The sequence below is a fragment of the Geotrypetes seraphini genome, chromosome 3 (genome assembly GCF_902459505.1).
Source record: "Geotrypetes seraphini chromosome 3, aGeoSer1.1, whole genome shotgun sequence".
NCBI lineage: Eukaryota > Metazoa > Chordata > Amphibia > Gymnophiona > Dermophiidae > Geotrypetes > Geotrypetes seraphini.
In genome coordinates, this window is record NC_047086.1 from 321,107,573 (window position 1) to 321,134,801 (window position 27,229).

Sequence of the window (27,229 nt, forward strand, 5' to 3'; positions counted from 1 at the left end):
AGCTCCAGTTGGGTTCCTTTCCTCCTAGATTCACAGTCATTCCATCTCCTGATACTTGCAGATCTCTCAGCTTCCCAATTCATTTCCCTCAACCTTGCTCCTCACAGGTAACACTACTCTATCTTGGGTGGTCATCTTCTCCTGTTGATTCAGTTCTCTGAGGTGCATATCCTTCCTTTTTCTTTAGGGATACCACTCTCTCATTTCTTTGGGTATACCTCCTTTTCATGTATCATATTCGCTTTGCCTGACACCAGCTGGCTGCTGCTCCCTTTGCTTCTAGGTAGCAGAAAAGAAGCAAAAAGTCTTTGTTCCCTTTACAAATGATATGAACTTTGGGACCTCCCAGCTCCTTTCTTGGTTTCTTTTTGGGGGATCAACCTAAAAACTACTTGGACATATCCATTAACATTGCTCCCAGGCAAAATAACTCCTGTTGCTAGGCCAGCTAGTAATATCTGGATCAGAACAGAAAAGCAGAGCCCTGGATAAAGAGTAAAACATTGTCTGAAATTACATTTTCATGTGTCTAGCTCAAGCAATCTATTCTTACACAAAGATCAAATTATGCAACCTTGCAAATTATGCACTGGGGATATACACTGTAACCAGAACTTAATTTCTGGGGGAATGGGGCTGGAATGCAGTTCCGCTACATCTTTTCAGACTTCATGCAGCAGGAGTGATCTGCTCGGGGCTTCCCTTCCAGGTCGCCTGCAGGGAAGGGTAGAGTTAGCCTGGAGCAGAGCAGAGTCTCTCTACTTCCTAATTCTACTTCTTGTCTCCTTTTGTTCCTGCCCATTCACTCCTTCTCCTCTATCCAAGATCCACCTCCTTTTTGACTATAAATTAAGCCCCAAGTATAGCAATATAGTGCAGTATACCTTTACATAGAGCTGATCGCTTCTAAAAAAAACCCCAAAAACAACCCAACAACCCCCAAACACTTCTGGATTCCCCATTCAGATGGGTTTGGAAATACTATGGATATGATAAAATCAGGCCTGGGGAGGGATGGAAATAGGTCACCACTTTAGGAGGGCTTATTAGTGACAGTGAAGATGTTCCTTGAATAAGTGATTTTCTAGCTAGGCATGAAAGTCTGGAGAGCTGGCGATAGCAGTGATTGAAAAACATGATTTAAGACAGTTGTGCTGCCACAGGCACTGGCAGCAGCAGAAAAATTTTGCTGTCCACAGTCAGAACCTTGGTCAGGTGCAATGCACTGCCAGATAATAATCTCTGACCATTATCAGTGGGCATCAATAATTAACAAATGCTTCTCTTTAATTTAGCTACACTGACAAAAAAATTTAATTCAGTACCATGAAACAGAACGGTAACATTTAGGGCTCCTTTTACTAAGCTGCAATAGCGTTTTTAGCGCACGCAGGATTTTAGCGCGCGCTACGCAGCTAGAACTAACACCAGCTCAATGCTGGCATTAAGGTCTTGCGGGCGCAGAAATTCAGCGCATGCTAAGCACGCACTAAAACCACTATTGCAGCTTAGTAAAAGGAGCCCTTAGTTTGTAGCAAAATTACACTCCAGGTCTTTACACTAGTCACATATGAGGGGAGTTCGATATCTACCTCAGTAGGAAAGAAAAGAGTTTTCAAAAAATTTGTTTTATTTTTCAATATAGTCCCCTGATAGCTCCATACACTCCATCCATTTTTCCTGCAATGACTTTAACCCTTTTGAAAATAATTATTCTGTTTGACCTTAAAACCAGGATGTCGCAGCTTCCTTGACATCTTCATCACTTGAAAACTGCTGTCCATGGAGAGATTTCTTTAAAACTCCCAATAGGAAATAATCCAAGGGAACCAGGACAGGACTGTAGGGTGGATGGTTCAGCTGCTGATACCCACATTTTCAGATAGACGCATGTAATTGTCGTGACATGTGCAACGGTGCATTGTCGTGAAGAAGCAGCACACCCGCTGTGAGTTTTCCTCATCTTTTCTCCTTGATTGACTCCCACAAAGCAATCATTATGTTGGTGTAACTCTCCCCAGTTATGGTTGTCTTCTGTGGCATGAACTCCAGAATCAAAAGTTCTTCATCCCAGAAGACAGTTGCCATGACTTTGCCTGCAGATTGTTCTGTCTGGGGAAGGGGATGATTTGTGCTTCCACTGCATTGACTCCATTTTGGACTCAGGATCTCTGTGATAGACCCAAGTTTCATCTCCAGTCACCAAACAATAAAAAAAAATTAACTTGGTTTTCAAGGAGCATCTCCAAGTTCTCCTGACAGTATTGGAGCCTCGTGGCCTTCAGACATGGCATCAGCATTCTTGGAACCCATCTTGCACTAACCTTCTACACAGGGCAGGATTAATTCTTCGAGGGCCCCTAGGCACACAAGTACACTGGGCCCCTCCCTGCTCTGCCCCCTGCCCCATCCCCATTTATTTACCTATTTTCTTATTTACTTCTTTATTTCCACTTGATTTCTTTATTTATTTTATTTTAAAATTCAAAATAAACAGCAAAGATTACCATACTAGTGCCAATACAGCTTTTCTTCTATAGAACCCCCAAACATCTCTGAACAAATCCCCTCCCTTTCCTTCTAGAGGAAGCTCTTCAGCTGGCAGGGATTTGGAAAGACCACCAATTTATATTTTGCATTTGGGTAGGAGGAATGGGGCATGGCATGAAGAAAATTTAGTGCCTGCCATTTTATTGGACTAACACATTTCTCAGTTAGCTTTCAGAGGTTAAAACCTCTTTCTTCAGGTCAACAAACCATACTGCTGTTACAGTATCCCTGTCCTGACCTGAGGAAGGGAGTTTTGGTCTCTGAATTAGTAAAAAAAATGTATTAAAATTAGTCCAATTAAAAGGATCATAAGAACATAAGAATTGCCATCTCCGGATCAGACCCTGGGTCCATCAAGTCCGGTGATCACCTTATTTCAGTTTTCTATTTATAAATGTTTATCAACACAGCTACAATAATACTTTATCCTAAAGTAAAAAGAAATAAATAAAAATAATTTTTTTTTCTACCTTTTGTTGGTTTCTGCTTTCCTCATCTTATCATTCTCTTCCTTCCATCCACTGTTTGCCCTCTCTCTGCCTCTTCCATATGGCATCTGCTCTCTTTATATGGCTCTTTCAGAAACTGTCTGCCTCTCCCTTCCATCTTTCCCTCCTCCCCATTGGTCTAGCATCCATCTACTTCCTCCGCTCCCCCCCCATGGTGTGCATCTGTCTTCTTCCCTTCCATATCTCCCTCCCTTCCAGCAGATTTTAGCATCTCTCTCTCCTTTTTTCCTCCCTCCAGATTTGGCATCCCTCCCATGCTCTGGCATCTCTCTTCTCTCCCTTCCTCCTTTTATTCCTCGGTCTTCCTTCTCAATTTATTTTCTGCCTCTGTCTAAATTCTTTCTTACTATTCAGTCCTCAATTTCCCTCTTTCATTGTGTCTACCTACAGCTTGCCACCTCTTTCTCTCACCCCTTCCAGTATCTAACTCTATCTTCTTCCCCCAATCCAGCAAGTGCCCTTTTTCTCTCCTCCCCACTTCCTTCCAGCATCTGTCCCCCTCTCTCATCCCCCCACTTCCATTCAGCATCTGACCCCCTCTCTCACCCTCCCCCACTTCCATTCAGCATCTGTCCCCCTCTTTCTCCACACAATAAACTTAAAGCGCCACTCAACATCTTCCCCTTATTGGGCCATCTCTCTCCCTTCCCCTCACCTTCGCGGACACTTTTCAAAATCAAAATTCTCTCTCTCTCTCAGACGGGCCCTGAAGGGGAAGCTGTTCTCACTAGTTGCACGCGGCTGCCCCAAAGCTTCTCCTCTGATGCAACTTCCAGTTTCTGCCGATCGCGTCAGAGGACAAGCTTCTGAGCAGCCACGCACGTGCAACTAGTGAGAATGGCTGTACATCAGGGCCCCTCAGAGAGAAAACTGGTTTGGAAAAGTGCCGTGAAGGTGAGGGGAAGGAAGGGAGATGGCCCGATAAGGGGAAGAGATGCCTGGTCCGTGGGGCCCAGGGTAGCTGCCCTGTTTGCCCTTCCCTAACGCTGGCCCTGGCCATAGCACCATACTGGCAGGGCACCCCCCCTGATGTTTTTGAGCCCGAGGCACATGCCTACTGAGCCTACCATTTAATCCAACCCTGCTTGTACATGCCCAACTTTTCATGAATTATTTTTCAAGCTGTATCTGCCAAGGTTCCCATTTCTTCAGCTATTCAGGGAACCTTAATTCGTCTGTCTGGCAAAATTAAATCCTCCAACATACACACAGGGAAACTACAGACTATGATGACATGTTGACATTATAATTTCAGACAAACATCCAATATGAATTGACAGATAATGTGATTCAAAAAACTGCTTACAAAAATATTTTATATGATCTCAATGCTTATTATGTGCTCATAGATCAACACATTTGCAGGAGAACAACCATGAAACCTTAAGAGACTAGTGGTTCTCTTTTATGTTCTCATCACAGCACAAATTATTCCCATATAATCCAAAGTGTTATATATAAAGAATTTTTCAAAGTGCACTTATCTTGTGACAAAAAATGATCCTCGACCTCGAGACATGCCGTGTTTCACAAGGTTGCCTCAGTTAGCCGAGACGAAATATTTTTATAAACTCTAAGCATTTTTGATGAATGGCTGACAGCTATTTTTTGTAGGCTAACCATTTTTGAAATGGCATAATCATTGTATTCTTAAGAACAATTTCATCTCAGCTTCCTGAGGCAGCCTTGTGAAACACAGCCTGTGTCGAGGTCAAGGATCATTTTTGAGGATCTATCTTTTTAGTGAATATGTATTAAAAGGTAACTAATTAGCTTTTGTATTTCTCATAATTTTTTATTATGTAATTCTAGACTATGTCTCCATTCTTGTTATTTTGTAAACCGCTATGAACTTGTATAGGTATTTGCAGTATACAAATAATAAATTGTACTGTACTGTGTAATATCTGCTTGCTCAGAATAGTGCAGCTAGATAACAAGGAAGTTCTGTTGAGCAGGGATTGTCTCTTGTAAGATACTTCTTTGAGTCCAGGGGTAGGCAATTCCGGTCCTTGAGAGCCACGGGCAGGCAGGTTTTCAGGATATCCACAATGAATATGCATGAGATGGATCTGCATGCACTGCCTCCTTGAGATGCAAATCTATCTCATGCCCAACCCTTGCATCTGTCTCAATGTCTGACACCCCTTTGCCCTCTGAGAACTCTTTGCTCCTCCCAAGATCTCCTGCAGGTACCCTCTCTTCACAATGTTCATAGGAATAGGATATTTAGTATGATGGCTCTGGAATCCTGCCCTATTGATGCTGTGTTCGGAAACTTTGCTGCCAATTTTTAAAGTTCAGCTTAAGGCCTGCCTATTTACCATGGCCTTCAGCCCTTGCCAGACCAGCAGTGCAACAAGACAGCATCGTCCCCTTCTTCTAGTATGGCCGGTTATACTTCTTTTGTTGCCCCTCCTAGTTTCCATCAATCTAAATAATTGATTTGTTCTGTAAACCTCTGATAGGTCTCCTTTTTAGCGGTATATCAAGATTCCGAATGAACTTGAACTATAGAAATTATAAGAAGTAATAGAAGCTAAACAGTGGGGGTATTTCTATTTGTGTGCAGTAGGCCCTGTATAAGTTGGGGGTTTTCTATAAGCTCTAGAGGTGTCTTCCCTAGAATTCTGGAGCAGGTATGCAGAAGAAAGCAAAGCAGTAACAAATGCTCCATAGGGATTACAGAGGAAAGTGGGGTCAGATGCACAAACTCATTGCAGGTCTCATTTGCATGTCAGTAGAGGCTGACAAGCAGAGCAGAAAAATTAAGGTCATGTGCAAAAAAAAAAAAAGGTCACTCAGTGGGAGGGCCACTCCATAGAAAAGGAAAGAACATTTCTGCCTTCCAGGCTGCTCCTGGCACAACTCCTGAGGGGATTAGACAGGGCATTCATTTCACCTTAGCTCATGATTCAGCAAGCCTAATAGTAAGAAAGGGGGTGCCTTTGGTTGTTATATTTTTCCTCTTCTCAGTTGGATCCGTGTACTTCAGTATTACATTTCTAACTTTTGCTGCATTGTAATAAATTCTGAAGCACATAACGTACCTGCCAACCATTAAGGATCTTTTGGTTGAAAATGCCAAATTCATATCGGATTCCGTAGCCATACGATGCCAAACCCAGAGTTGCCATGGAATCAAGGAAGCAAGCTGAAACACAAGACAACAGTGTATCTGGTAAACAACACAGCTTCTCAGCTGTGGACTTTCAAGGCTGTAAAACAGGTTTGGTTTTCAGGATATCCAAAATGAATACTCAGCAGAAATATTCAATTTGTTTCCTGATTGGTGCTTTGTATTGCTTTTTTGGTATATATGATTGTTAAGGGAATAAAGCTAATTTAATTTTTTTTTAAAAATCTGCTTGCAGCCTCTCACAAAAAAACACAAACAAGCCTCAGAGCAATACCGGCAGCAGGCAGAACAGAAAACTCAAGGTGTGATTGCTCCCAACTAGAGAATGACACGGTGACAAAATTCATCACCGTCCCCGTCCCCGCGGATAACCGTGGGAAATAAGCCCATGTCATTTTTTAGTGTCCATTTCAGCCTCAGTCCTTCTACACCAGCATTCATCAAAGCAAAGCTTGAGGGTCAGTGGTTGTGGCCATTCATACTCTGATTCTTCCCTCTCTCCTTAAAGAATGACATGAAGATTGTTTACCGTGGTTATCCGCAGGGACGGTAACGGTGATGAATTTTGTCACCGTGTCATTCTCTACTCCCAACCTCCTCTGCTATCACTGTGGATTACATTGGATCACCCAAAGACCTGCATTGGTGATTCTACACCAGAGATCAGTGCAGGGACCTACCAGCTTCGAGCATGCTAACTGCTCTGTAGCGTCCCTCTTACAGAACACAACTTCCTAATTCTGTGGGGGCAAGATGCTGTAGAATCATCAGTGTGCAGGCAGCTGGGAAATCCCACACTGTCTTCTGGTCTTGAATCACTGCTGCAGGTCTTTGGGTGGCCTGGTAGCAGCTGCAGATGAGGGGCTGGCTGGGCAACAGGGAAAGGAGTCGCTGTTGGGGACATAGATATTTGGAAAGAGTTGGGGGGGGGGGGGGAACTAAGGACCCAGTAAAAAGATGCACCAAGGGAGGTGAGGGAAATAAAGAGAAATGCTGGGTGGGGGAGCTGAAGAAATGGATTATAGAGAAGGCATGCTAGACATGAGGGAAGGAATGGGGGAGATATACTGGACCCAGGGTAAGGGAAGGATAGGGACAGAGAGGGAAGATGTATGGTGGACAAGGAGAGAAAAGAAATGTCAAATGGACAGAAGATCCTGGGAAAAAGTTAGAAGACAGAGGAAAACAGAAACCAGAAAGTGAGGGAGTGTGGTGCAGTGGTTAGAGCTATAGCCTTGGCACCCTGAGGTTGTGGGTTCGAATCCCACACTGCTCCTTGTGACCCTGGGCAAGTCACTTAATTCCCATTGTCCCAGGTACATTAGATGGAGTGGGAGCCCACCAGGACAGTTAGGGAAACTGCTTGAGTACCTGAATAATTTGTAATCTGCATAGAATTGTAGGATATGCAACTGCACCTCGAATACTGTGTTCAGTTCTGGTCACCCTATCTCAATAATGATATAGCAGAATTAGAACAGGTACAGAGAAGAGCGACAAAAATGATAAAGGGGATGGGACGACTTCCCCATGAAGAAAGGCTAAAGTGGTTAGGATACTTCAGCTTGGAGAAGAGATGGCTGAGGAGAGATATGATAGAAGTCTATAAAACACTGAGTGGAATGGGTAGACATGAATCATATGTTTATATACTCTTTCTAAAAATACTAGGATTGAGGCATGCAATGAGGCTAATAAGTAGTAAATTTAAAACAAACCAGAGAAACTATTTTTTTTCACTCATTGTGTACTTAAACTCTAGAATTCATTGCCAGAGAATGAAGTAAAAGCAGTTAGCTTAGCAGGGTTTTAAAAAAGATTGGATAACTTCCTAAAAGAAAAGTCTATAAGACCATTATTAAGATGGATTTGGGAAATTCCACTGTTTAGGATAAGCAGCACAATGTCTGATTTACTCTTTTGGGTTCTTGCCAGGTACTTGTGACTTGGATTTAGCCACTGTTGGAAACAGGATACTAGACTTGATGGACCTTCAAACTGTCCCAGTATGACAATGCTTATATTCTTATAACTGGGTAAACATGATTAGAAAAAGGAGTGGAGGAGTAGCCCAATGGTTAGTGCAGCAGACTGAGATCCTAGGGATCTGGGTTCAATTCCCACCACAGGTCCCTGCAACCCTTGACAAATCACCTAACCCTCCATTGCCCCAGGTACAAACAAAATTTAGATTCTGAGCCCACTAGGGACAGAAAATTACCTGCATAAAATGTGTATAGCATTACATACATCTAGTAGCACCATATAAATGACTAGTAGCAATAGACCAGATAACAAAGGTAAAAAGAAGATTGTTATTTTCTATTTAGTGACCGGAATATGTTTTTGGAATGGAGAGCTGGTGTTAGACGTGACCAGGGAACCAGGGCAGAAATTTGGGAGGAGACCCCCAAAGCCCATAAATAAGTCCATTAATAGGCATTTTTCAGATACAAGCAGACTAGGAGCCCTCTCTGCGCAGGGCACAGAACAATTGCCTTGGTTGCAACACCTCCCCCCTCCCTCTACTATACACCGGTGCTGTACTACATGCAACGGTATGGTTTCTTGAGGTTTCAGCTGAATTTTTGTCTATGTATTTCTACTTAGTTTATGGGTCACTTACCCCCCCCCCCCTTTTACTAAACCACAATAATGGTTATTAGCGCAGTGAGCCACGCTGAATGCTCCGTGCTGCTCCCAACGCTCATAGGAACTCTATGAGCTTCGGAAGCAGCGCAGAGCAGTCAGCGCGGCTCCCTGCGCTAATAACCGCTATCACGGATTAGTAATAGGGGGGGTTAGTTCGTATTTGGTGAGGGTCTATGTGTGTTCCATGTGAATGACTGAGACCAGATATTTTGTTTACTTCAGATTCTTAGTTAGAAACTTAATGCAATACTGATGTTCTAGGGCCCATTGCTTATGTACAGTGCTGCCTTTTCCTAGATAGGGTCCTTGTTATGTGAATTTTAGAAGTTATTCTGGAATGGTAGATTTGCTTTAGGTCCTGAGTGAATTTTTGTATAGTTTTGTATTTCACAATATGCCTCATATTAGAGAGTTAAATAAAAAATATGTTTTAAGTCAAGTTTTATTGGGCAATATCCTAGCTCTGTTCTATCCAGTTGTTGGGGGAGGGACCAAGTGATTCTGTGGATGCAGAATATATGTTTGATTTTACTATTGTTTGGAAGAAGCAAATGTATGATGAGGTACTGTGAATCCCCCGCTCCCATCAAAATCCTTCGGTGTGCAGGCACTGAATCCTGCATTGCTGCCCTCATTGCAATTATTTAATTGGAGCAGGCAGGGTAGGATAATGGCAGGTGTCTGGTTTTTAACTTTCAAAAAGTGCATCATTCATGTAACCAGCAAGGACCTAGGGTTACCAGACATCCGGGAAAACACAGCATGTCCTCTTTTTAAGAATGGACTTTTCAAATCCCGGAGTTTGTCCAGGTTTTGGAAAGTCCTGATGAGTTCCAGCCATATCTGGAGGGCTTCTGAGCATGCGCAGATAACAAGACACACATCTGCACATGCTCCAGGCCCTCCAGTTGTGACTGGAGCTCGTTGGGGCATAGCTGTAGGCAGTACAAGGCGAGGTGGAATGGGGCAGGGCCAGAGGCGAAACAGGGTGGGGTCGAGGCGGAATGGGGTGAGGTGGGGTAGTATCTGGGGTTTTGTGGTAACCCTATCCAAGTCTCGCTAGCTGAAGACATCCATAGCTTACCTAACCCCAATTATAAAGCCATGGCAGTCAGCAGTAGCACTCTGAGCATGAGAACTGAGCATGCATGGGGTGCCAGTTGTGGTGGCCTAGAGCAGTGGATCCCAACCCTGTCCTGGAGAACTACCAGGCCAGTCGGGTTTAAGGGATAGCCCTAATGAATATGCAAGAAGCAGATATGCATGCCTGTCACCTCCATTATAAGCAAATCTCTCTTAAGCATATTCATTAGGGCTATCCCAAAAACCCGACTGGTCTAGTCGTCCTCCAGGACAGGTTTGGGAACCACTGGCCTAGAGTGCTGCCACTGACTACCATGGTTTTCTAAACATGGGTTGGCAGGTTGAACATGATTTCAGCTTTCAAAGCATGTTGATTTAAGCTAGCTAAAGTAATTTCTAAATTCCATAGTGGAGCGAGGGGTAGAGGAAGAGAAGAAGAAATGCATGCCCACCAGACTTAACTGTTAGCTCACCCAAAAATTCCCTTCTGGCTATGCCACTGCACTGCTGTTTGCTAGTGCAAGCAAAAGTAGGAAAATCAACAGAAACTGGTGGGATAAAACTTGGAAAGATATGTAACCCTTGAATACAGATCATACCAGCGAGACGTCCCAGTCCTCCATTACCAAGACCAGCATCCTCTTCAATCTCTTCCAGTTCCTCCAAGTCAAGTCCCAGCTGTCAAGAGTGAAGCAAACAGAACATGGTTTATACAGGCTCACCCAAGCAGCCCTGGGAGAAACACTCTACTGTATATCGGCTTCTTCTAAAACAAAAGTTGAAGAAAAAGAAAACATTCTGGCAGCCATATAATTTATGTTGTAAAAGCTCTAACCTGCCTTTAAAAATGGTATCTGTCATGCAACAATTGAAAGGTTTCTTTACATTAAAAAAGTTCAGTCACGGTTTTGGCTATCCTTAAAAATTATGAAAACCAAAAAAGAAAACCTGCAGTTTTTGCTTTTTTTTTTTAACTACATGGTGCTCTTTGACTTTGGCTACCGAGGGGAGTGGTCTACCCCAGGTGCAGACCATGAGGGGGTGCTCCCGGCCTTGGAGTCATGGTCTACAAACTTTCCCTTCTGGCAGTGCCAATGTTGGGCCTTCCTTTCTGCTGGCTGGGTTGACAGAACTGACATACCTCTCCGTGATAGCTGCCTCCTAATCCAGCAGCAGTGATTGGGCTGTAGCCTGCACTGCTGGGGCCTTCCCTCTGCCGCATCACTGATGATGCGGCAGAGACCTGCCCTGGCAGAGTAGGCCACAAATAGTCTGTTCACAGCATAAGAACATAAGTACTGCCTCTGCTGGGTCGGACCAGAGGTCCATCATGCCCAGCAATCCGCTCACGCGGCGGCCCATCAGTTCCAGGACCTGTATAGTAATCCTCTATCTATACCCTTCTATCCCCTTTTCCTTCAGGAAATCATCCAATCCCTTCTTGAACCTCAAAACCATACTCTGTCCTGTCACGCCCTCTGGAAGCGCATTCCAGGTGTGAAGAAGAACTTCTTAGCATTGGTTCTGAATCTGTCCCCTTTTAATTTTTCCGAATGCCCTCTCGTTCTTGTAGTTTTCGAAAGTTTGATGAATCTGTCCCTCTCCACTTTCTCTATGCCCTTCATGATCTTGTTAATCTCTATTATGTCCCCTCTAAGTCTCCGCTTCTCCAGGGAAAAGAGCCCCAGTTTCTCCAATCTTCCAGCGTATGAAAGGTTTTCTATACCTTTTATCAAGCGTGTCGCTCTCTTCTGAACCTTCTCAAGTATCGCCATGTCCTTCTTTAGGTACGGCGACCAATATTGGACGCAGTACTTCAGATGCGGGCGCACCATCGCCCGATATAACGGCAGGATAACTTCTTTCGTTCTGGTTGTTATACCCTTCTTGATTATACCTAGCATTCTATTCGCTTTCTTAGCGGCCGCTGCGCACTGTGCCGACAGCTTCATTGTCTTGTCCACTATTACCCCCAAGTTCCTTTCTTGGATACTCTCACTCAGTAACAGCCCTCCCATCGTGTAGCTGTACCTCGGGTTTCTGTTTCCTATGTGCAAGACTTTACATTTCTCTACATTAAACTTCATCATAGAAACATAGAAACATAGAAAGATGACGGCAGATAAGGGCCATATAGCCCATCAAGTCTGCCCACACTATTTACCCACCCCCTTAAGTCTTCTGACCCCTTAAGTATAATTGTAATTATACTGTCACTCTACTGACCCGCTCATTCAAGTCCTAGTGACCCTATCCCTTGGCATGACCCCGTAGGGATCCCACATGGGTATCCCACTTGTTCTTGAAGTCTGGGATGCTGCGTGCCTCGACCACCTGCACTGGAAGCTTGTTCCAATGCTCGATCACTCTCTCCGTGAAGAAGTACTTCCTTGCATCTCCACGAAACTTCCCTCCCCTGAGTTTGAGCGGATGTCCTCTTGTGGTCGAGGGTCCCCTGAGAAGGAAGATATCCTCTTCCACCTCGACCCGTCCCGTGATGTACTTAAATGTCTCAATCATGTCTCCCCTCTCTCTGCGCTCTTCAAGAGTGTAGAGCTGCAATTTGCTCAGTCTTTCCTCGTACGGGAGACCCTTTAGCCCCGAGACCATCCTGGTGGCCATCCGCTGAACCGATTCAATTCTGAGCACATCCTTACGGTAATGTGGCCTCCAGAATTGCACACAGTACTCCAGATGAGGTCTCACCATGGCTCTGTACAATGGCATCATGATTTCAGGTTTCCTGTTGACGAAGCTTCTCTTGATACAACCTATCATCTGCCGTGCTTTAGATGAAGCCTTCTCCACTTGAGTGGCTGCCTTCATGTCAGCACTGATGATTACTCCTAAGTCTCGTTCTGCCGTAGTCCTGGTTAAAGTTTCTCCATTCAGGGTGTAAGTTCTGCAAGGATTTCCGTTACCGAGATGCATGACCTTACATTTCTTGGCGTTAAAGCCCAGCTGCCACATCAAGGACCAACTTTCTAAAGTACGCAGGTCTTGCTCCATAGCATCTTGTAGATTATGGCCGTTTACTATATTGCATAGTTTGGCGTCATCAGCGAATAAGGTTACTTTGCCTTGAAGCCCTTGAGTCAGATCCCCAATGAATATGTTGAAGAGGAGTGGGCCCAGGACCGAACCCTGTGGCACTCCGCTAGTCACCTCCGACATTTTAGAGCGGGTACCGTTAACTACCACCCTCTGAAGTCTGCCATGAAGCCAATCTTTAACCCATGCAGTTAGAGTCTCTCCTAATCCCATCGATTTCATCTTGTTCAGCAGCCTGCGGTGTGGGACGCTGTCGAACGCTTCATCTGCCATCTCATCGCCCACTCCCCTAGCTTGTTCAGGTCCCTTTGTAAATCTTCGCAGTCCTTTTTAGTCCTCGCCCCATTAAATAGATTGATGTCGTCTGTGAATTTTATTACTTCACACTTCATCCCTGTTTCCAGATCATTTATAAATACATTGAACAGCAGCGGTCCAAGCACCAACCCCTGCGGAACACCACTCGTGACCCTCCTCCAGTCCAAGTAGTGGCCCTTCACTCCTACCCTCTGCTTCCTACCTGCCAACCAATTCTTGATCCATCTGTGTACGTCTCCTTCCACCCCATGGTTTTTCAGTTTCCAATGTAGGCCTTCATGGGGTACCTTGTCAAAGGCTTTTTGGTAGTCTAAGTATACGATGTCTATTGGGTCCCCTTTGTCCATCCGCTTCTAATGGCCTGGCTACCACTGCTGCTGGTTCAGGAGGGGGGTGTTGGTCAGGAGCTGCTGTGCACATTGGGAGGGAGCAGGACCTGCGTTAGGGGTGGGCAAACAATGTAGCTGCCCTAGGCCCTAAGGCTCTGGAGGGCTCCTGTGGCCCAGCATGTCTTCTCCCTTTTCTCCACACCAGTCCGATGTCACTCTCACATTCTGTCTGCTAAAAAATCCACCGGCCTCGACAGTGATTCTGAAACACTGCCCGCGGCTCCCCTTCCTGCTTTCCATCTGCCATGGTCTGGCTCCAATGATGCAACTTCCTGTTTCTGCCCGGGTGGACTGCAACAGACGGAAAGCAGGGAGGAGAACCGTGGGCAACATTTCTGAATCGTTGCAGAGGTCGGCTGATTTTTCAGCAAGACAGAAGGTGAGGGCGACATTGGATCTACAAGGAGAGAAGGGGGAGAACATGCTGGGCCATGGAATTCTCCTGGACTAACTGGGGGTTTTTTTGGGTTTTTTTTTAAGGATGAAGGTGAAAGGTATTAAAAGACGTGCCAGATTATCATCATTATTATTATTATTAGATTGGGCGTGGGGGAGAGCTTATGGGGCTGGAAACAGAGGACAGAGAGAGAGATGGTGGGCAATGGTCTGAAGGGAAAGAAGTTGGATCTGAGGTGGGGTAGAGGAAAAGGGAAATAGATATTTGAAGGGAGAACTGTTGGGAAGAGATGGGGGAGGAAAGGAGGGAGGGAGGCAGGCAAGATATGGGATGGGGGCAGTTGGGATAAGAAAGGGAAAGAAGTTGGGCCTGGGGATGGAAGGGAGGGAGGGAGAAATGTTAGGCCTGGGGGTGGAAGGGAGAGAGATATGCAGCATCTCTTTTTTTTTCTCCTCGGTCTCATTGTTCAGCATCATGAGAGGAGGGAAAAACAACAGAAAAGAGAAGGAGTGAAATGTTGGACCATGGGGAGAGAGGAGGAGAGATGGATCCATGGGGGGAGCAGAAGGGAAGGGAGCTGGGATAAGAAGATGCTAGAAAATGGAGAGAAAGGGACAGGGAAATATAGCCTGGACAGTGGAGAGAGAGAGGGGGATTCTAAAAGTGGTGAGCCTTGTGGATGAGATCAAAAGGGAAATGACAAGATAAGTGAGAGAACAGTGAGTACAGTGGTAGAAATGTAGTAATGGGGAGCAGATAGAAGGAAATAGGAGGCTGGGAAAGGAGTGAGATGGTAAATGGGAGAGCTAGGGATTGAGAGGAGATGGAGAATTGAGAGATAGCTGAAAATTTAAAAAGAAGGGTGAGAAAAGGGGCAAGATTTGAGTGGACAGAGGCAAGAAAGAAAAGAAAAAGTTAAGAAGGCGATCAGCTTTAGGATCCTGTGGCAAAAATAGGTGACTGAAATGTAGGCCAAGGTTTTCTGGGCCTACATTTCTTGGCGTGAATCATGACTATGTAGCTGCTTTAGCCTGCCAACGCCACTTCCAGCATTGGCCAAGCCTACTTTGGCGTTCCGTGGCCTAAAGCAGCTATCTAGTCATGATTCCGGTGCTTTTTAATTAGGCATCGGTAAGGTGTTTCAACCTTGACATTTTTTGCCGTTTCTAATAGGGTTTTTCAATTAACTTAGATGCCAGCAGGCCACCTACCGCCGCCTAAGTTTAGGCACCGATTTTAGAATTTCCCCCTAAATGCTCCAACGCTCATGGGAATTCTATAAGTGTCAGAGCTCTCAGGACCAGGGTAGAAACTTCTACTGCAGCTTAGTAAAAGGGGTGAGGGGTTAATAAGTTTTTCATAGCTTCCTTGACTAAAATTGGAGAAGACAACTGAATTTAAATTGATTTGAATACCTTCTATTGCCTATTAAAATTTTAGTAGTACTCTTGACAGAACATGGCATCTCAAGTAAATTTTGTGGTCAAGAAAGGTTTTACTGTGCTATAGAAACTTAAATAAATCAGGTTGTATTTTGACGATTTTCCTTTTCAATTATTAGTGCAATCTCTTGTACTTAGCATTTTAGATTATTGCAATATTATATACTTAGCAGGTTCTCCAAAAAGTTTTCAAAGACTTTGAATTATACAAAATTCAGCAGTTAGGTTGATTTTTAAATTGTTAAAATACAAACATATAACACCTTATTACGAGTACTTTTTAAATATGGCTGTATTTGTTATAAAGTTTTAAATGGCTTACTGCCAAAATATTTAGTTGATGCATTTTTGTTTGCATTTTCGGAACATATATCATGAAGTCCTTCTTTCTTTGCTTTTGCTTCGATGAAAGGTTGCTCACACAAAAGATATGTTGGCAGGGAACTTGCTTACCGAGCAGCTCTTTGAAACCCTGAATTTCACCCACTACTTGTTAATACTATTTTTTATATGCACTTTGAAGGTTATTAAAAACTGAATTGTTAAATATGTTAATGATTGAGTTGTTTTTATGTTAAATATGTTTTATGATTGAGTTGAATATTATGTAATTTCGCTGATAACAGCCAATTTTTTTATTTTTGTACATCACTTTGAACTAAAACAATTCACAAATAGTTTTATGTTATGTTATTCATTATCAGGAGCAATAGTAAGATCCATATTTTTCACTTTAAGCTCTGAGTCAGCAAAATTGAAATACCCTGAAATACTTCCTGAACTACTATTACTGTATAAGGGCTTCTGTGCCAGCAGTGAGTCATGCTTTGACCGAATCTCTGCATTATCTCTATTAGATGCACCAGCTGGGTTGGTCTGAAATGAAAGGATGTCTTAATATGAGTAATTGGCTAACTGGAACTTTTCCCCAAAACAAAACTGAGCACTCAGCAAGAAATCAAATAGGAAATTTGGCAAGGTTTTTCTATAAAGCCATAAATAAAAGGCAAACAAGAAAAAAAGAAATTGCAGGAACACACCAGCAGCTGACCCTCTTGTAAGCACATGCTAATTCTATGTGGGTGATAATCCAAGCAATATTTTATTAAAATAAAAAACTGGGACACATCAGATATTGGCTTTTTAATGACCCAACTGGAAAAGGCGTATTACTTCCCTTATTCACTCTTTCTTTATTGCACTCACCCAGAAATCTACTACCATATAAGTTGAGTAGCAGTGTACTTTTTTCACCTATTAGTAAATTGGGGGGAACCCTTCAATAACTGACCAATTGTCAATTAGAGAGGGAACATAATGTTTGTGCCAGGAATAATTTTATCCCCATTAGTAAAGACAGTGGGGAGGGAACTGTACACATCAACCAGAGATAAAGTGTTTGAGATTTATAAAACAAATTAAACGTTAAAACCAAACTATATTGCAGACCCGACACGTCCTTATTTCAGCTCAAAAGCCTGCCTCAGGGGTTACAATTGACATCAAGTGGATGGTACTCTTCTAACATCAGAGACGTATAATGGCGAAATTTGCGTCTCTCTTGCAGATTGTAGAATTCAAGATACCTGATACTAAAGAGTTATAGCACGCCAACCTCTGTCACAGAGGTTGGCGTGCTATAACTCCTTCGTATTGGATATTTTGCATTATACAATCTGCGGAAGAGACGCAAATTCTGTCATCATATATGTAGCCTCTGGCCTCCTGTAGTACTTTATGGCTGGTTACATGCACAGGAGGCAAGCCAGAAGGACACTATCAGGTAAAAGGAGAGTAAAGAGGGCAAACAGAAATTCCCCTTTCACCAGTATTTTCAGGGTTCCGGGATGCTGATCCCCTGAGCTATATGCAAAGAAGTAGCCAGCTGCCTAGAGAAATTTTCTGCCAGCTCCTACAAAACTATTAACCAGAGAGAGCCAAACTGTTTCTCCCTACTCCCAACTGCTTGCTTTCCCTTCTCACACCAACTGCCTTCTGTGCTCTCTTTGTAAACCAGGGGTGTCCAACCTTTTGGCTTCACTGGGCCGCATTGGCAAAAAAAAATGTTTCTGGGGCCGCACAAACGTACAAACACTGCAGCAAGACAGAGGAGGGAGCTGGCAAGACAGTAAACACCCGGGGGCAGCAGAGGAAAACACTGCATCGCCCTCGACCGGGGCCACACAAAATACTTCATGGGGCCGCAGGTTGGACACTCCTACTGTACACTGTTTATGAAGCTGAAAAATATCAAAAGAGCCAATAGGAGTTCTCGGCTCTTGGCAGTGGGAGGAGTCCACAAAGTGTGCATGTTAGCTTCACTGTTGCCATGACATCTGAGGCCTGCCTGCTGAATCTCTACACTTAGGTTAAATGTACACAGAGACAGATTTAGGAAACACAGGAATCCCCCTCCTCACAGTACTTTGAAAGATGCAATGAACATGGGAATCCCCCTCCTCACATACGTCTCTGATGCTACAAGAGTACCATCCACTGGATGTCAATTGAAACCCCTGAGGCAGGCTTTTGAGCCGAAACACGGACCGGGTCAGGTCTGCAACATAGTTTGGTTTTAACATTTAATTTGTTTTATAAATCTCAAACACTTTATCTCTGGTTGATGTGTACAGTTCCTTCCCCACTCCCTTTACTATTGTTAGTTTCTCGTGGGATCTGCTTCCTTGTTTTTGGTTTGCATAATTGTATCCCCACCATGTATTAAGTGTCAGAGGAAGAAAAATAATTTGTTTCACTCTCTGTGGACTTGCCAGCAGATCAAGCATTTTTGGCATTTTAGAACCCATGTTATATGTCATCTATTCTAGGATGTATTATAACAGGAACTCCAAAATAACTCATACAGATATACCAAAGGCATGTAGTGGGAATGCTGAAGGTAATATTTTGTTGATCTGTAAGATGTGCTTAATAGCACAGAAATGTATTTGCAATCTTGGGTAGCTGTGCAGTGGAGGAATCAAGTTCATCAACTTATGGTTTGGGAGGCACAGGAGGCAAAAGGATCACTTAAGTGCAAACATTTTTTTAAGACATTGGACAGCTATATTCAATAAATGACTCCAATAGGACACAGCCTTATTTTGAACTCTTTATAATTAATTTACAAGAGCTCATGGGAGTCATCCTAGAGTTGTCCAGAAAAAACTAAATTTGGAAAAACTGTGAATTGAAGTTTTTCCCATGAATTGGATTGTGCTTCATCAGAAAATAATTTTTAAATTTGTTTAAAGCCCATCCTTGGATCGCTCAAAGCCACTGATTACATAAAGCTCCATTTTTCTTACCCCCCCCCCCACCTTTTCCTAAGCCACGGTAGAGGTTTCCACTGCAGCCTGGAGCACTAAAGAGCAAATTCTATAAGAAGCGCCCAAAAGTTAGGCGCTGAAGTAGGCACTGTTCAGCGCCATTCAAGTAAAATTGGGTGCTGTTTAATGAATCACGCAGAATGGCACCTATTTTGGAGGCGCCCAATAAATAGGCCAGCTCTAGACACAACTAAAACTTAGGCGCCTATATGAGCACCTAAGCACGCTTACGAGCAGCGATTCTGCAACAAGGCGCCTAACACATAGCCACGCCCGTGCCTAACGCGCATAGCGCCTATTTTTTTGAAGGCCGCCTAAATTTTTAGAGGCGCCTAAGTTTCAATTATTGCTGATTAAAAAGCTTAATTGAGCTTGTTAATCAATTTAGATAGGCGTCTATCTAGATGGGCGCCTCTCAAATAGGTGCCTAACATTAGACGCCGGTTAAGAATTTGGCCGTAAATGCTCCAACACTGCTCTGATGCTCATAGAATTCCTGAGTATCAGAGCAGCTTCGGAGCACTTAGCGCCCCGGACCACGGTAGAAACCTCTACTGCGGCTTAGTAAAAGAGGGCCATCATTTAGAAACTACCCCACTATTATTAATAAAGGGTTGCATTAAGATATGTTATTTTTTTTGTTAATCCCAGGTATGAATATTAGTAATAAGGGGGTTGATAAATTGATAGAACCAGCCAGAAATGGCTCCTGGCTAGTCACTGTAAATCGCCTGTTTGGGGATAATTGGTCATATTCAGTGGTACTTAACTGGTTAGTCAATGGCTACATTAGTCAATACCCTCACCACAGTAAAAAAAAATGTGTCCGTATCATTGAAAAAAAATCTAGCAGTATTTTATTAAGCATACTTTCCATATTTGCACTTTATTGTGGAAAATAACAGAAATTTAACATACTTTGCTTATAGCTAAATACGTACACTAAGGTATAGTCATCCAAACATTCAAGCATTACTTCTTGAGATAGTCAGGATAAAGCCTATGATGCTGTTCAACTCCTGCAATTAGGCAAAGTCAGTTATCAATTTAATACCTCGCTTGGCTGTGTCGTTAACCACCTTCACTGTGTTGACAAACTTTTCAGCGGTACGGAAGTTTGGATCTTCAGACCACCTGTCCACTGGCTTTGGCAACCATTCATTGGTAATACCAAGAGCGTGAAACAGGAAATGTGGTCCAACCAAGTCTCCCAATGATGTGCTTCGGTTTGCTTGCTTGAAAACCGACTTGCCCCAATGAAACTGTTTGCCTAAGTGTACCTGTTTAGCTGTTAGCAAAGTGTGTTAGATTTCTGTTATTTTCCACAATAAAGTACAGATATTGAAGGTTCTTTTACCTCCCTTTTACTAAGCCACGGTAGAGGTTTCTACCGCGGCCTGGAGCGCTAAATGCTCCGATGCTGCTCTGACACTCATAGAATTCCTACAAGCGTTGGAGAATTTAGCACCTTGGGCCACGGTAGATACCTCTACCATGACTTAGTAAAACAGGACCTTAATAAATGCTGCTAGGTTTTTTGGATTTCTAATGGGGTACCATGGCAATAGGAACCTGATGTCTAATGATACTGGACATGTGAAATTTCTAGATATGAGGTCACTGCAGGAACTTCATATAAGCAGTAACATTACAAGCCAATTAAAAAACATAAAATATAACATTAGAGATCAGCAACAGGGCATCATACCTGATAAATGGCTTCATCACAGGCATTCTGGAGACCCAGATTGACCATAGTGTTCTGCAGGGTGCGGCCCATGTAGAATTCCAGGGACAGGTAATAAATGCGCTATAAAACAAAGTAAAAAAATTTTAAACGGCAAAAAAACCCTAAACCACAAGTTATTGCACTGCAGGGCTTTCTAAATCTGTTCTGGGAATCTCACGGTCAGTCAGTTTTTAGAATATCCACAATGAATATGTATGATATAAATTTACATACACATTAAAATTTTTCTTATGTATATTCATTGTGGATATTTTGAAAACCAGGATGTGGAATCCTCAGTCTAGATCTTGGAAGCCCTGATCTACAATACAGGGGGACTGACCCCTCTTTCACAGGATAGAATTCAGATAGAAAGGCCAGAGATTGGGTCAGATGTATTATTGATCACTTTAGAAAAAACCAGAATATGAAATACAAAAAGACATTGGAAATGAAACTTGACTAACATACATTTGTAATCTCACTTGTTTCCCCCTTTTTTGTGATTTCTTTCAACAGCATTTGGCACTATGAGCCCTCATCTGTCAAACGGTTTTCTGCTGTTTTACTCCGATGCTGAACGCAATTACAGAATATGGAATACATTTTTGACAGGAATCTGCATCTCAGACATAATATTAGAAATATTGTTGTAGGAAGTTAAGGTGCTATTTTAGAAACCCTATTTGTAACTTATGTGTGTAAATTACTGGTATTTCCAAGTATATCCAAGATATGTGTGGAAAACCCAATTTTAGAAAGTTGATATTTACACATGTTCAACTGTACTACTTGCAGATGTCAAGGGGGTGCGGCTTTTGTGACAATTGTGTAGGATCAAAATCTACATGTGTATTCACCATCTCAAAAATGGAATGAATTTGGATGCCTTAATTTATGAAAAAAACAAAAACCCTACAAGATATAGCCAATAAACTATTAATCAAAATGTTCCTAAAATTGGCTAAATCCCCCCTGTGCCTGAGCCAGAAGTCTGCAGCATTGCTGAGTATAAGAGCAATAATGAAGTTAAGGTCAAAGATATCAGTATGAGCCCACCCTAAATCGTGGAAACTTTTTGGCTCAGGCTAAATCTCATAGGTGACAAGCACCAGACATGCGTCTAAATGAGAATAGCCTCATACATCATCAAATCTAAGACCATTTTTTCTGTAAACAAAATTATTGGTGACAATTTAAAAAGATGCAGGCTTATGGTTCAGGAACACGGGGAATATAAGGACATAACAAACAAATACCCCATCACAGACTAAACCAACATCATAAATATAAACAATTCTAAAAACTAGAGGAAAATGTGTGAATAGTGATTGATATATTGCACAAGCTGAATTTTAATCCTGAAATTTAATAAATACTAAAACTTTTAGTTCATGAGATAATATATCACACCTAAAAATTAATCTCAAAGGTTAATCCATTGGAAGGATTGTAATGTGCAAAATTATGCTAAATGTGCAAAACTGCCCAAACCCTAAGGAACAAATAACTACAATATATTAAAAAGAAATACACTATGCTCATAAAAATTACAAAATTATGTGTTCCTGAAATGTGCAAAATTGTATGCCTATGAAAAGTGCCGGTGCCAGCACCAATACAGAAATTCCTATCTAAAATAGCAGCAAAGTCTTACTCATTGAAATAAAGTGCAATAACTTGAATACCAATAGAATTTCCAACATTCCAATGCAATTGAAAACAATATATAAATGACACTCATGTAACCCAACTCTAGTGACTAATAAAACATCATTCCTGTGTCAATTTGCTGCACATATAACCAGGGGTTCAGACTGTTTATCAACCCCACACATTTACACTCACAATATCACTCACACCACCATATCAACATTCAGCGTGGTTTGATCTGTACACGCTAGCTCCGAGTAAAATTCTCTCGAATTCTGAAACTTTGGACCGTCCTACTGTTATTTTCAGTTGTCGGTTTCTCTACCTGATCATTAGATTATATGATTTGGCATCCTGCTCCTGATGAAGATACGAAACGGAGCTCTGTCGAGTGGTGATGAATGATTATAAATGAATGTTGATATGGTGGTGTGAGTGATATTGTGAGTGTAAATGTGTAAATGTGTGGGGTTGATAAACAGTCTGAACCCCTGGTTATATGTGCAGCAAATTGACACAGGAATGATGTTTTATTAGTCACTAGAGTTGGGTTACATGAGTGTCATTTATATATTGTTTTCAATTGCATTGGAATGTTGGAAATTCTATTGGTATTCAAGTTATTGCACTTTATTTCAATGAGTAAGACTTTGCTGCTATTTTAGATAGGAATTTCTGTATTGGTGCTGGCACCGGCACTTTTCATAGGCATACAATTTTGCACATTTCAAGAACACATAATTTTGTAATTTTTATGAGCATAGTGTATTTCTTTTTAATATATTGTAGTTATTTGTTCCTTAGGGTTTGGGCAGTTTTGCACATTTAGCATAATTTTGCACATTACAATCCTTCCAATGGATTAACCTTTGAGATTAATTTTTAGGTGTGATATATTATCTCATGAACTAAAAGTTTTAGTATTTATTAAATTTCAGGATTAAAATTCAGCTTGTGCAATATATCAATCACTATTCACACATTTTCCTCTAGTTTTTAGAATTGTTTATATTTATGATGTTGGTTTAGTCTGTGATGGGGTATTTGTTTGTTATGTCCTTATATTCCCCGTGTTCCTGAACCATAAGCCTGCATCTTTTTAAATTGTCACCAATAATTTTGTTTACAGAAAAAATGGTCTTAGATTTGATGATGTATGAGGCTATTCTCATTTAGACGCATGTCTGGTGCTTGTCACCTATGAGATTTAGCCTGAGCCAAAAAGTTTCCACGATTTAGGGTGGGCTCATACTGATATCTTTGACCTTAACTTCATTATTGCTCTTATACTCAGCAATGCTGCAGACTTCTGGCTCAGGCACAGGGGGGATTTAGCCAATTTTAGGAACATTTTGATTAATTTATGAAAAACATCTAAGGTTGGTGCACAAAAAAGTATTCTTTCACCAGGACAATGCACCATCATACACATCAACCATTGAAATGACAAAACTGCACAAATTGGGCTTCAAATTGATTCCTTATCATCCCTATTCCCCAGACGTGGCCCAGTCCGACTTTTTCCTGTTCCCAAACTTAAAAATTTGGCTCAATGGAAAGAAATTTTTGTCAAATGAGGATTACCATCAACGAATATTTTGCAGAGTTTGACAAAATCTATTTTTTGAAGGGATGAAAAATTTAGAAACTCGCTGGGACTTAATGTGTAGCCCTCGATGGAGACTACATTGAGAAATAAAACAGATTTTTTTTTTTTTCAAAAAATGTGTTTAGCTTGCTTTTTTACCAAACTTTTCAAACAACCCTTGTATACTGTAGATTTTCTAAAAATGCTCACAGGTTTGATCTTCAAAAGTGTTTAACCAGGCTTTGAATATCTGGAGTTAGTCCAGCCTATGGCTGGAAGTGGCTGTACCACTGTAGGCTAAATATTGACCCTTTCATTATTTTAGGTTAGGTGCCATCAACTCGTGCTCGAGTCCTAGTGATTTGATAATATCAAGTTTTCGTGGCAGAATACAGAAGTAAATTGACGGGCCTTTCTTCTGCACAGTATAAATTCGATGTTGTCGCCGATGTCACATCAAATGTGATCCTCCCCCTCCAACACTGCCCATCTGCTGCCCAGATGGGTGGTACATCATTAGTCTGACATCTCCAGTGAAACCTGGCCACCTTTGGAGGCCCTGCTGGTCATGGAACAACAGACAGCATAGCTTTCAGCTTCATAGATGCATGCAAGCCCCAGTGGCATGACAAGCCCACGTACCATGACTAGAGTTTATTATTTTGTCTCTCTCAAAATTGAAAATACAGAAAGAAAATAAGAATATAAGTGTTGTCATACGGGGTCAGACCAATGGTCCATGTAGCCCAGTATCCTGTTTCCAACAGTGACCAACCCAGGTTACAAGTACCTGGCAAGATCCCAAAAGATAAAACAAATTTTATACTGCTCATCATAGAAATAAGCAGTGGATTTTCCCTAGTCTATCTTAATAATGGTTTTAGGAAAATATCCAATCCTTTTTTAAACACTGCTAACTGCTTTTACCATTCTCTGGCAATGAATTCCAGAGTTTAATTATACATTGAGGTCCTGATTCTACAGATAGTGCCCAAAAAATTGGCGCCAACTAGAACGGCGTTTAGCACAATTCTACAAGGTGCATGTACCTTTTTTAAAATCGCACTGAGTATCAATGCACATCATAACTTTTAGGCGCATGCATTTAGGCCAAGGAAAACCAGTCCCAAATACCTGTGCCTCACTTGTGCACTCTTAGGCCCGGATTCTATAAACGGTATCACGGGCGAGCATTGTCATGAAGAATGACTGGCTCAGCCAAGAGCAACTGAGGTCGGGTTTTGTGCATTTTTTGCAAAAAATCATGATAATATACTGTTGTGACACTTCTTCCACATGGAACTTTGTCTGCGATGATGAGGCCTTCATGATCATAAGCAAAAATCATCATTTGTTTGACTTTTGATTGAGCTCGTTGAAATTTTTTTGGCTGTGGGGAAGATGGAGCTCTCCACTCGTCATTGAAAAACTACACAAATACGGCTGGGAGGCATTACCTCATGCTCCCTACAGTCCAGACATGAGTCCACCAGACTTCAACCTTTTTCCAAAGTTGAAATAACCTATGCGTGGATATCGTTTTGCATCTCTGGAAGAGCCATTCAGCAACTGAACTAAAATGGTGTCTTGGATGGAATAAAGAAGCTTCCCGGACGTTGGGACTCAGTCATTGCAAAGCAGGGAGACTATATTGAAGGACTGCAAAAAAATACTTGAAAAAAAAAAATTAAACATGCAAATAAAAAAAAAAAAATTGTGTGCATTATTTATGAAATAACCCTAGTAGAAGTCATGAATTTAGTTTACAGGTAGGTAGACTTAGGAGAAACATCAGGAAATACTTTTCTACAGTGACAGAAACAGATGCCTGGAATACCCTCCCTTTGGAGGAAGTGGGGTAAAAAGTATTGAAATTGTGATGGACTTAAAAAACTTGTAGGATAAACACTGAGAATCCCTACACAGGAAAAGGAGGAAATCAAAAGCATAACTCAAATGACTTTTATGGTTTGAACAAGGCATAGAGGGGTATAAGAAGTGATAGCTATAACCCTAAACTAATGCTTAGAGGGGTGCAACTTGCATGGAGTGGCAGGTACAACTCTGAATACCTTCTTGGGCAGACTAGATGAACCATACAGGATTATATCTGCCATCATTTACGTGGCCTGTTGTGCTACTGTCAAAATTATGGTCACTGCTTTAGCTCAAAGACACTTAGCTTTATAATAATAATAATAGCTTTATTTATATCCCATCATACCTTTCAGTTCAAGACAGTTTACAACAAGAGAGAGTGCATGAATACAGCTGAGTTACATCATGAGCATGAAGTAGGAGGAAACAGACAGGCGTGTACCATAGTTATATCTGGTTTTGTCTTGTATATCTGTATTAACTAGCCTGTAGCATTAAAAAAAGTAGGAACAGTGTTATGTGTCTTTGTATAGTGCTGTGTACATTGAGGCCCTGATTCTGCAAAGCGCATCTAAAGTTAGGCGCAGTTTGGACACCCAAGATAAGCGTCTTTTATAGAATCGTGCTCAGCACTGTTTAGACGTCTATCTTTTTAGGTGTCCTTTAGAGAAACAGGTTTTAGGTGAGAGTTAGACGTCCAAACAATGTCCTTAATGTTATAATATTTTATTATTATGACGTTATTAGAATGCCGATTTTATGGTGTTTTTCATTATAATTGTGATACTGGGAGTTGGATCTGTTTAATGCTTTTATTTATTTCTCTTCCATCAGAGAAGAGACTGGGATTCAAACCAGCAACATTAGGGTAGAAGGCTGTAGGTTTAACCAGTGTGCTACAAAGTGAGGTAGCAAGTTGCATAGCAATTGTAAAACTAGGTACTATAGGCATTGTATAGGTCTACTTTTGAGCATAGTTTGGGCTTCAGATAGGCCTGAGTTTATGGACGGAACTTAGGCACAGTTTGGACGTCCTTAACGCGATCTGCTAAACAGTTCTCTGGATTTTTATTTTTGCTTTATTAAACTCAAAATACATTTAATAAGGCACCACATAAACAGGGCACATCAAAACAGATATATTGCATGCAAAACCCTGTTCCCATCTTCCAGAGGTATTAGGTTCAAATACCAGCACATATTTTAATTGTGGCATTCTACCTTGCAGGTGCACCTTGATGATCTCACAATGAGGTTAGCATTGTGCAGCTGCACACCTCCATTTGCAACGAAGTCGAAGCCGTGCTAAGGTCTGTATCTGGTTTTTCTGTTTTTAAGCTTTTGCAAATGAAAATATGTATGCAACCTATATATATTTTCATGTGCTTTCTTTGCATTCAAGAATGAGCTGATTGGACCACTGTTTAGTTAGAAAAAAGAGTAGTTTTTTAGTAAGAAACCTAAAGCTATGTTTTTAATGTGCTGTGCTTCAGTTAATGGATCTTTTCCTCTAATTTGCAAA

At 41.8% G+C, this 27,229-nt stretch overlaps 1 protein-coding gene across 1 annotated transcript in view; it reads right to left on the reverse strand.

Moving 5' to 3' along the window:
* The window catches only part of PYGB (glycogen phosphorylase B), a 152,311-nt gene that overhangs the window by 108,393 nt on the left and 16,689 nt on the right, over nt 1-27,229 (reverse strand). Inside the window, exons 2-4 of the mRNA XM_033938126.1 lie at nt 20,568-20,669; nt 10,533-10,611; nt 6,110-6,213 (exon numbers count right to left, since the gene is read on the reverse strand). Of these exons, the coding sequence (XP_033794017.1) occupies nt 6,110-6,213; nt 10,533-10,611; nt 20,568-20,669 (285 nt within the window). The remainder of the gene's footprint in view (nt 1-6,109; nt 6,214-10,532; nt 10,612-20,567; nt 20,670-27,229) is intronic.